Below are 12,078 nucleotides of genomic sequence, written 5' to 3'. Positions count from 1 at the left end.
CTTCTCACAATCGCAAGCTCTGACTTGATAAACAACTGCTAACCTGCTGCTCTGTTGTTGGTTACTGACTGTTGCTGATAGTGTTGTCAACCAGAAAAGACAAAATATCGCTACAACTCTGTCAAAATTCTGCTACACTATGCTGCAGTAATGTTTGCTTGTCAATCACTGCAAGATAACGCATTACAAGAAGCTCCAAACCTTCCTGTCTCTTTCATCAAACATTCATAATCAGAAGAACTGTTTATTGACTTTATATACACATTCAAAACTGTAAACAATTGTTGAATAATAGCATAATAATGTAGGCATAATTACCGAAAAGGGAGAAAAGTCACAAAACAGAAATGTTCTGGGGCTGGGCCATGGCTGAATATTTAACCACTGTCTAGGGGTTTAATAGGACCATTCTTCTTTTGAAGGTACTGTTACTGGTCAAGTGTACCTAGACATTGCTATGCACATCTATTTTACCTGCCATTCATGCACTTTATGAATGATTTTCTCTTTCAACAAGATGGCGCACTACCACCAAGACATGAGAGTTTGCAGTGACAATGGTGGATAGGATGAAGAGGTGCAGCCCCCCCCCCCCCCCCCACACACACACACCAACATTCTCCTGATTTAACACTCTTGGACCTATGGAGGACTCTAAAGGATGCAGTGTATTGTAGAAAACCAGCTACCCTGGTTCCCTTCGGAAAGAAATTGAAATGGCATGCACAGCAATCCCACTGGACACTTTGGCCAATGTTGCCCAAGCAGTAGTTTGCTGTAATAAAAAGTGTGTGGATGCTAATGGTAACCACTTTGAGTATCTCATGTAATTGTAGAAGGCAAAAGCAACTTGTATTCATCCCTTGATGTCTGTATAAATTTAGTATTACAATTTTTATACAGTTTTTTGATTGACTCCGTATATCTACCTATATATACGTATAATATGATAAGTGTTTTTTATGTCACGTTTTTTGAAACGTTTTGTAACTTAGGGGTTACCCTGAATGTCGAGTCTTCAAAATTCGAGTCATCAGAATTAAAGGAGAACTGGCCTACCAGTCTGGAACTCAGGGGGTTGGGTGTAGCCCCCTCTAGTTTCAATATAAAGGAACTGGCCTCAAGGGTGTTCAAGGACTCATTGAGGGAGGGAGAGCTCATTTTCACTCATGCTTAAATACCTATCATATTTCTCTGGGTCCAGTGCATAAAAAAGTTCTGGGGCTGGTCCCCGGCTGAATTTAACCACTGTCTAGGGGTTTAATAGGACCATTCTTCTTTGAAGGTACTGTTACTGATCAAGTGTACCTAGACATACTATGCACATCCATTTTATCTGCCATTTATGCACTTTATGGGAGTGATAAATCTCTCTTTCAACAAGATGGTGCACCTCCACAGGTCCATTTAATAGGACCATTCTGGAACACAATATAGTGACCCATTCCACATATAACATGCCACAAGAAGAACCTGGACCTTACTTGCTTCCTAACAACACCACTAACCAGCTTCTAGGGAGACAATCTCAAGTTCTACCTCTGCCTTCTATACGTTGCAAAATCTCTTTTGTGTCTGCACTGCAAGATCCCCTTACTAACTTTTATTTTTTCTCATCTCCTCTCCTCTATCTGTTCCTTAAACTTTGAAGGCCACATTCCCTCACTCTGTCACATGCACATTTCCATAGGCCACATCATATTTATCATCTTGGTAGCTGCTAACCAACATAGTAACGTGATTCCTTAACTTTAATTCACTATTCGCAATAACCCCCAAATTTCCATCTAGCATCATTTACTACTGCCAATGAATTCCCATTAATATAATACTCTGCCTATAATGTCCTCTATCCAAAAATGCATAGTTTTATACTTGGCAGCATGGAACTGACATTCATTGTCATTTGCCCATATAACTAATCTCTTCAAATCAGCCTACAGAGATTCTGTATCAGTTATATTCCTTATCATTCTCCCTAACTTAGTATCATCAGCAAATAACCGAACATCACACAAGATCCCCTCACCAATATCATTACATGTTAAACAACAATGGTTGAAGTATACGACAATGGTATACCATTGTCACTGTTCTTCTCATAAACTCAGCACCACCATTATCATTTGTGAAACAACTTGAGCCGTTGTTATTTAACATGTAATGATATTGGGAGTGGGGGGGGGGGGGGATCTTGTGTGATATTCGGTTCTTTGCTGATGATACTAAGTAGGAAGACTGATCTACTCTTCTTATCCAACTCTATTGTTGGACAGAGCACAAACAGGTTGCTAAAGCAAGACTTACCTTTTTAACAAACCATGCTGCCCTCTATAGGGGATCCTAGTGTTGTCTGCCTGCCTTTTTGGATGTAGTTCCTAATCAACTTTTCCAATACTTAGATCACACCAAGGTTGTTGACTGGTCTATAATTCTCTACTTTATTCTTAGCTGAAGTAGAGAAATATAGATCAGAATTATAGACAACTCCATTATACACCACTCTTGTGTAATGGAATTGTCTTGCTCTCTTTCCATTCCTTAGGAATCTTCCGTGTGCTGAGACTAAAGTTAAATAACCTAGTCAGGGAGACCACTAACTGTTTTGCATATTTCTTCAGCACCCATGCTGATATACTATCCAGTCTAACTGCTTTGAGTAATGCTTTTGTAATAACTTACTTCTAAATACTTCTAACTAGGGTAACTTCTAGGATAAATACTTCTAACTCATCTACCTCTATTCGTTCCTCTGGCATCTAGAGAGCTAATGAGCCTGCATGGAATACACAATCTTGCCATAAATACTACTACAACTTCTGCACATTCCTGTATCCTAATGCTGTGCACAGCCAACATTCACATTTATCATTAGAGAGACAATTGTCTAGCTATATGGATTAACATGTAGTGGGGAGATTGAGAACTGTGTAGCTGTAATAACACTTCACAAGATTGGAATACAGCAACATGTTATTTTCAACATGCTAAAAACACTCAAGATAGTAGGATGTTTGTATATCTTACTATTATTAATTGTTATAATGATACAGAAGATGTATTTGACTGCCAAAGAACATAACTGATGACCTGGAGTGAGAGCATATCGTCATTCTACTGGACATTTCCTGACACCACAACTTATGCAGCAGAGGGTAATAAAATCAAAGACACTTCTTCAGTAGTATAAAAACAACAGGCACAGAGATACCCTCTTCACAGATGAGAAGATTTTCACCATTGAAGAGTCATTTAACCACCAAAACAATCGGATATATGCCCTGGATGGTCACACAACATATGCCATAGCACCCAGGATTCAGAGGTCATCACTCTGTGTCAGTGATGGCTTAGTGTGGGGTGATGCACCAGAGGTATCCAAGTAGAATTTTTGCAAGAAAGGGATCAAAACCTTCACTGAAGTGTATCAAGACCATACTGGAACTGGGGTATGGCCCCTGGATAACACCTTGTTTCACAGTACGCAGTGGACCTTCCAACTGGACTCAGCCCCTGCACACACAAGGACCACACAACAGTGGTTGGAGGTGAATGTGCCCAACCATATATCACCATCTGATTGGCTGTCTTGAAGTACCAATCTGAATCCACTGAACTTCACATTTTGATCAGAGCTTGAAAGAGTAGCCTGCAAGAAACAACAATACAGCATTGCCACCTTAAAGGTGGATTTAGAGTGAGCGGTGGCAATTTTCCTGTTGGATGTTGTGCATGCCACCATCAACATGTGGCCTCGCACACTTCAGGCATGTGAGAAGGCAAAAGGGGTATGTTTTGAACATTGAGTGCTGCTATATGTGCATTATACATGTGGTTTGTATGTGCTGAAAGCTGTAAATTATTTACTAATAGATGAAAGGTTTATGCACTGTTAAAGTAGTTGTAACAGTATTTATGCTAGACTAGGTCTTACTAAAGTGATAACTTAACTACTCTGCTATTTGTTGTATCTGACCTTTTCTATCATTCACCAAGGCTATTCTTCCATGGTTATTCTTATGACTTGTACATAGTGATAAAATTCTTTTAAATTCCTTTTGGCTTAATCTGATAATGCTTTCATAATCTGAATTTTTTTCTGCTCCTTCCTTAAAATCAGATTATGAAATAATTCTTTGGCCTTTTCTTTATAGCACTCCAGAATCTCATCAGATCTATAGTATCCTCTTTTTATTTAGCTTTTGTTTTAAAGTATTATTCATCCATTAACCCCCACCACCTCCCATTCGATCAATTCTCCTAATTCTTGGGATTGTCAGATATAGCTTCCTTTAGGTACCTTTTGACTACTTCTATTATAATTGCCTGCCTTAGAGTTCCATAATATATGCCCCCTTCTTAGTCAAAGCTCTTACATACATTGTCAATTCATTGTCTATACAATACAGGATAAAAAATAAATTTGATATGAAATTTAATTTCAAGGTGTTTGCTTTTACTTGAACTAGGATTATATATAGATCTTCAGAATATTAATTGGTTTCTTTGTACAAGAATAGCTGATCTAATTTTTTCATTTTATTACAGGAGTTGGGAATTCCTGTAAATGTAGAAGGAAAAATGCAAATGAATGTAGCTGTTGAAGGAATGAAAGAATTTGAGTAAGTAATGTTCTTCATTAATCCACTGCTGCTGGAATATGTCCTTCAATATGTTTTTTTCTTCTTTTTTCCCCTCTTATTTGTTTTTTTTTCCTTTTTGATTTAACAGCAGGCTATTTGTTTTTATTCTCCATATATTTTATTTTGTTAATTTTGATTTTATCCTATTTTTAATATTTATTTTGTTTATGTTATTATTTAATTTTGATTTTGTTGTTGCTTTTATTTTTTATAGTGAGCTAAAGAATCTACCTAAAGTTACTTATTACCCAGTATTTTGGTACAGTGAGGTAAAAATGATTCATTTAGATATTTAAAAAAAAATTTTTTTTTTTGTTTTTATTATTATTTTTATTATTATTATTATTACTCAAGACCTCATGGAGTCAGACTCATCTGGGAGGTCCTTTTATCACACACGCATCTCATCATACTGTGTCTTAAACACACTCAAACTCCTTGCAGACACCACACTCTCAGGCAAGGCATTCCAATCATTCACAACTCTGCACGAAAAAAATCTGCCTATCGCTCCCCTACTCACACCCTCTTTATACAGGTTCTCTCCTGATCTCCCACTATTCTCTCTAGAACTTCTACACCATTGATCTTATAACAATCCCTTACCAACTTGTAGGTCTCTAGCATATCTCCCCTCTTCCTTCTCTCCACCAGACTCTGTAAATTACATCTTCTCAATCTTTCCTCATACTCAACATTCCAGAAGTCAGAAACTACCTTAGTCAGTTGCCTTTGGACCCTTTCCAACACCCCTTCATCCTTCTGAAAACCTGGTGACCAAATCTGGGCACAATAGTCCATGTGTGGCCTAATCAAAGCCTTATACAATGGAACAGGAATCTCCCTACTTCTACACGTCAGTGTCCTCCGCATCATTCACAGAAGTCTTTGTGTTGTCTTCACAATTTTGGCAATGTGTCCCCTAAATTTTAGATCCTTATCCACTATCACCCCCAGATCTCTTATTTCCTCTACCTCTAACAATATATTCTCACCAAGCATAAATTCTGCATCCCATGTTTGTTTTCCAAATTTTAAAACCTTACATTTTGCAACATTGAACTTGCATCCCCATTTGCTTGCCCAATCACTCAATTTATTCAAGTCTTCTTGCAAGGCCACAACATTTTCACTACTCTTTATGGTTCGTCCCAACTTTGCATCATCTGCAAACAACTGAATATCTCCATCCAATTCTTTGCCAATATCATTAATATACAAGTTAAATAGTAATGGCCCTAAAACAGACCCCTGAGGCACTCCACTAGTGACTTTCCTTTTCCTGGATATTGCACCCCCATACAGTTTTAGAAAAGGTTCTTTGATAGAAATGCCTAAAAGTTTTCTTTAAAGTTTGACCTATTTTTATTAATTTTTTTCTTTGAAATTTCTTTCTCTTTGCAATATAAAGAACAGTTGCAAAGGGAAATTTCCATACATATATGTAGTGAGATTAATATTTAATTGTAAACAGAAGAAAACAATAAATACACCATAATTTTATTGACATGTAATCTAATTCTAAAATAAAAATTTCTAATTACCCCCCCCCCCCCCCAAAAAAAAAGGAAAAACTAATCTTGCAACCTTTGAATGCAGTTGAATTGTAGCAACGTCTTCTATTAAAGATTTTCTTTATTCCTTCCATCCTAAATTATAATTTGTTGCCATATGTTTCATTTTTATATCTTCTCAGAACTATTCATCTGTTTAGTGAGAGCAAAAAAAATTCTACCATTCCAATCTAAAACTGAGTCTTGCTTGATACTGTTTAGAAATACCTTTTTGCCACTGAAGCATTATAAACACAATGAAATGCTTTACCACATACCAGACATATGGATTGAGGTAAAAGGTAGGCATAGTATGTATGTTTTGACTGTGGCAATGAACTTCCATTGTAACTGCTTCTTTCAATATTATTATTATTATTATTTTTTTTTTTTTGTCTTTCAATATTATAAAATTGAAAGGCAAATTAGAAATTTGAATGTCTAATTATGGATCAATAATGCATGCCAGCCAGATAACCTTTAGTGGATTAGATGCCATTTTTGAATAGATTACATAATTAAATATTTCTGCTGCAGGCAATCAAATAGTTTAGTATATTTGCAGTATAATCTCAAAACTGATTTTCTATAAATAGAACTTGTTTATGACAGCATGCTTTCATTTGTTTACTTTAATTTTCAGAAAATTTGACTTTTTTTTTATTCTGATTTTAAGAATAATACTAAAATGGAAAATATTTCATGCATAATTTGTGAATACCAATTCAAATAATTCCAAAAAAAGATAAGATTACTGTAATAGTTATAGTAAACAGCCCTTGTAGTTTTTCTTTTCCAAAAAAAAGAAAAAACCACCTTACTTATATTAAACTCTAATAGTGAAACAATCTGTTTTATTTTAAACATCAAGGAGTAACTTCAGATGTTAAGACACATGACGTGTATGTGAAAAGTTTATTACTTGGGAGCACATTTACATAACTTTTTAAAGAATGGTTACAGAGAACAGTGTTTATGATAACTGAAAAACAGTCTGCAAGTATGTAAGATAATAAACTTCTACTGGAATGAAGAATCTTGCTATTGTGACCCATGCAACGTTTTTATGATTGCAAATAATATAAATTTTTAACTGTCTACTTGATTAGATATTTTCAGTATCTAATAAAGTAGATACATTATTGCAAAAGAAAGCAAAGCTCAGAGTAAGAATTTCTTGCATGAGATGGCCAAGAATTAGGCTGTTGCTTGGGGTAGAGGTTAGAACAAATATTAGTGCTAAAGGGGTGGTGAAAGCAGTTATCTTGCTTTCAAGCAAGTTTTTGAAACTATCAGATGTCACTCCCAAAATCATCATGTGATCACACATCACTTGCATCTTTAATTCCTTAATATAAACACTCGCATACATGCATGCACATAAACATATGCTTGAATGCATTTATTTAAAGACGCGTATATATTAGTGAAATTTTGGTGGATATTGATCATCATCGGTATTATTATTGTACGGGCACCTCCATGGAGTCCAAATCCTCATTGTGAGAGACCCAATGTATCCACATGCTCTGTCATCTCTCCTTGAACCCATTAATGGACAAAACACTAAATAACTCCAGCATTTCATTTATTCACAACTCTCCAAGTGAAAAATCTAGTCCTCACTCCCTTACTAACCACACTTTTACTCAATTTGTTCTGCCTCCAGCTAACTGCTGCATCAATCCTATAAAATCCTTTAAGTAACTTAAATGTTTCTATCATATCCCCCTCTTTCACCTATCAACAAACTTCTGCAGTCCATACACCTTCAATCTATCCTCATAGGGAACATTCCACAGACCATTCACCATCTTGGTTGCTTGCCTCTGAATCCTCTCCACCACTTCCTCATCCCCAAGAAACCCAGCAGCCCACACCTGAGCATAGTAATCCAGATGTGGATGTATCAAGGCTTTATAAAGAAGAATAACAACTTCCTTAACTTTCCTTCAGTAGCCAAGTAATCTTGAGTTACCTTAGCAACCAATATGTCCTCTAAACTTCAGCTCTTTGTCTACCCCTCCAAATCCCTAGCTTCATCTGCTTCCTGGAGTACATTTCCATCAATGTGGTACACCGCTTGTAATCTATTTATCCTAAAATGCATAACTTTACATTTCTCCACGTTAAGCTGAAATCCATCATCTTTTTCCCATACTGTGATGGCCTATTTAAATCACTGCAGGCTCTTCACACTTGCAATGTGCTCTTGGAATTTATTCCACTGTCTTTATTACACCCCATGTGTAATAAAGACAAGAATTCATTCAGTTCCTGAATCATATTGCCACCAGTAGAGTACGCAGCCTTGTATCTTTGCACCACAAAGTTTATCACCTTACATTTATTAATATTAAAACTACAAACCTGTTCATCTATCTAAGCTAAAAGTCTAATCAAATCCTCTTGTAGAGAATCAATATCAACACTACTCCTGATAATTCTATCTAACTTTGCATCATCAATAAAAATTGAAAATCTCCAATTTACATGAAATATTATAAAGAAATAAAAATTAAACAGCAGGATGCCAAAAACAGAACCTTGAGGCACACCACTGCTTATCTGTCTCTTCTGAGACATTGCTCCATCATACAATACTGCAGCTTATGCACCAACCTGTCATATAGTAAATCATCTTCAAATACCTTTTGCAAAGTCCAAGAATATCACTGTATATGAATCTCCCTAATTCAACACATTCATTACCTTATCGTAAAATGTAAGCAGGTTGCTAAAACAAGTGATGCTTTTTTACAAACTCATGCTGACCAGTTTTTTCAACACTTTGACCTAGATTTATTATTATTTTGGTAGTAACCTCCATGGAGTCAACTAACTCATCCTGGGAGGCCCACTCAACCAGCAACATGTCTATCATAATGAGCTTTGAAATTATTTACACCACCTGCATTTGCAGTGTACCCTGGCAATACATTCCACTCACTAACAACTCTGCATGGTATAAAAAAAAAAATAAAATAAAATCTACTCCCTACATCCTTCACATCTTTATACAACTTTCAGGGATAGCTGCTCATTCTTAACATCCACTCTTTATATAATTTCTTCTGTATTAATCTGATAGAATCCTTTAACTAACTTGAAGGTCTATCATATCTTCTCTTTTCCTTCTGTCCACCAACCTATGTACTCCATGTGCCTAACTCTTGACATGCAGTTATGTATTGCCTTATCATTTCCCATACACTGTCAACTTTTTTATGCACAGCTCATCATTCCAGTGCACTTATGTTGACTACAGAGCTTCTCCTAATCACCTGCTTTATAGTTCTGAATGTGTGTGTGTAATATATAGATGGATTAAAGACCATTTCTTATTTTAGCTTATTTTCACAACATGAATTAACTTAGTGTATTATATACTTGAACATTTACATGATGAAAAGGCTTTTTAATATTGTTATTTAAGAAACAATTATCTTGCAAAGACAAGTTGGAGACCAGATTACGTTACTGACGTGATATCATGACAAGTTAGTCTGGTGCTGTCATTGCTAGTGCTGACCATTTTTCTGTTTTTGTAAATTTTTGTCTTTCCTATTGAATTATTTTTATGGATAATTTATATAAATTCACCCTTCATGATGGTAATAGATTAAAGGGAATGCAGAATACATTTTTTAGTTTTGTGAAATGGTGTAGAACTGAAGGCAAAAGTAAGAGACCAGAAAGTAATAAAAACATTGGAGAAAATAGTTCTGCTATTGTGTCATCAACTTAAAAACAATAAAGACTAGCTTTCTGAGACAGTGGCTTATGGAATTCAAGTCCTTGTACTATGAAGATGATGTATAGAAAATATCATGGGCTACTGATAGAAATCTAAATTATCAAATGATTTTTGAGTTCCTTTTAAAGTGGAGACATCTAAGGCTCATGGGACACAATTCAGTTTTCACACACACATTTGCATTATAGACTTGGCCAGATATCACCTAGGAAACATGTCTAGTTGCCTTCCAAAGAAAGATGGATTCTAAATGTTGATGCACCTGAAATGCCTTTTTTAATACAGCCTATTATAAAGCTAAATTCAATAAACCAATTTATTCACTTCAAAAATTTCAAAGGCCCAGTAGTCAAATTATTGCAGCAATTTGAATTTGACTGTTTTAAATTCTATTAAACATTTTCCCGTTGTTACTGAAACAGTGGGATATATTATTATTTCTTATTATTATTTCAGGCTACTCCAGGGGTCCTTAGACTCATCGAGGGAGGCCCTAAACATCATGTCCACACAACTATTCGACATTCTCACAGTATCTATCATACCTTGCCTTGAAATCGCTCACTGTCATAGCACCCACAACAGACTCTGGCAGCTTATTCCACTCATTTACCACTCTAAAAGTAAAGAACCCAGCTCTAACACCCCTGCTAACCACACTCTTGCCCAGCTTCCATAGGTGTTCCCTAGTTCTCCCACCACCAGTCCTGATCTCAAAAATATCCTCTGAATTAATCCTATAGAATCCTTTTAGCAATTTGAATGTCTCAATCATATCTCCCCTTTTCCGCCTATCAACTAGTTTCTGCAACCCACAAATCTTCAACCTGTTCTCATATGGTTCATTCCATAGACCTGCTATTATCTTAGTCACTCGCCTCTGGATCCTCTCCACCTCCTCCCCATCAAGAAGGAACCGAGGTGACCAAATCTGGGCACAGTAGTAGAGATGAGGTCTTATCAGGGCTCGGTTCAGAGGTACAATAACTTGCTTGTCTCTGCTCGTCATGGTATTTTTCAACAACCAAGTGAGTTAATGGGCTGATTTAGCTACTTTTGCAATGTGCCCCCTAAACTTCATCTCCCTATCCACCAACACTCCCAAGTCTCTGGCCTCATCAATCTCTTGGAGTACAGTTCCACCAATGTGGTATACTGCTGCCATCTTTTCACCCCAAAATGCATAACCTTACATTTTATCACATTAAATTGACATCCATTCTCCTTAGCCCAGAACTCCAATCTATCTAAGTCATCCTGCAAGACTTTAACATCTTCTGCATTCACTATCGCCCTACCCAACTTTGCATCATCAGCGAACAAATGAACTGTTCCACTTTAGATCCTTCCCTATATCGTTAATGAACAGATTAAACAGCAGTGGTCCAAGAACAGAGCCCTGCAGCACACCACTAGTCACAGGCCGTCTTTTGGACTCTACTCCTGAATAAACTACTCTTTGATATCTCTCCATCAACCACCCACCCACCTATCCATCTCACCAACCCTCTATCCATTCCCATATGTTGTAGTTTACGGATTAGAATTCCATGTGGTATCCTGTCAAACGCTTTTGCCAGGTCCAGCAGTATCACTGTAAACCCATTTCCCTTATCCAGTTCTGCCGTCACCTTGTTATAAAACTTGAGCAAGTTACTGAGGCATGATCTACCCTTCACAAAGCCATGCTGTCCCCTGTACAGTATCTCATTTTCATCAATCCATTCCTGTATTTTTCCCTTGACTACTTTTTCCAACACCTTGACAATGACTCCTGATATGCTGATCGGTCGGTAATTTGCCACCATAGTCTTGGATCCTCCTTTATGCAGTGAAACTATTTTCCCCTCTTTCCATGCCTTCGGGACTAAACCAGACCCGAGACTCAGATTAAACAACATGGTCAAGGGCACTGATAATTCCTTAGCCGCCTAACGCAAGACCCGTGCCGGTATACCATCCAATCCCACAGATGTATTCACATTAAGGTTCTGTAATAGACAATTCACCTCCACTTCATTCATCACAATTCCCATATAAACTAATGGTTCCTTCATTTTTTCAATGTCACCACCTGGATGATATACTTTTGCAAAGTGCGCACTCAGTAACTCCACTATATCGA

The 12,078-nt window shown here is 36.7% G+C and overlaps 1 protein-coding gene across 1 annotated transcript in view; it reads left to right on the top strand.

Moving 5' to 3' along the window:
- The window catches only part of LOC150100010 (scavenger receptor class B member 1-like), a 135,795-nt gene that overhangs the window by 114,293 nt on the left and 9,424 nt on the right, over window positions 1–12,078 (top strand). Inside the window, exons 10-11 of the mRNA XM_090402579.1 lie at window positions 4,549–4,622; window positions 4,858–4,912. Coding sequence (XP_090258705.1) covers window positions 4,549–4,622; window positions 4,858–4,912 — 129 coding nt within the window. The remainder of the gene's footprint in view (window positions 1–4,548; window positions 4,623–4,857; window positions 4,913–12,078) is intronic.

The sequence above is a fragment of the Typopeltis vanoorti genome, chromosome 13 (genome assembly GCF_054136105.1).
Source record: "Typopeltis vanoorti isolate ZY-2024b chromosome 13, IOZ_Tvanoo_1.0, whole genome shotgun sequence".
Lineage (NCBI taxonomy): Eukaryota > Metazoa > Arthropoda > Arachnida > Uropygi > Thelyphonidae > Typopeltis > Typopeltis vanoorti.
Note: the sequence above shows the minus strand (reverse complement) of the source record. Positions and strands in the feature narration are given on the sequence as shown.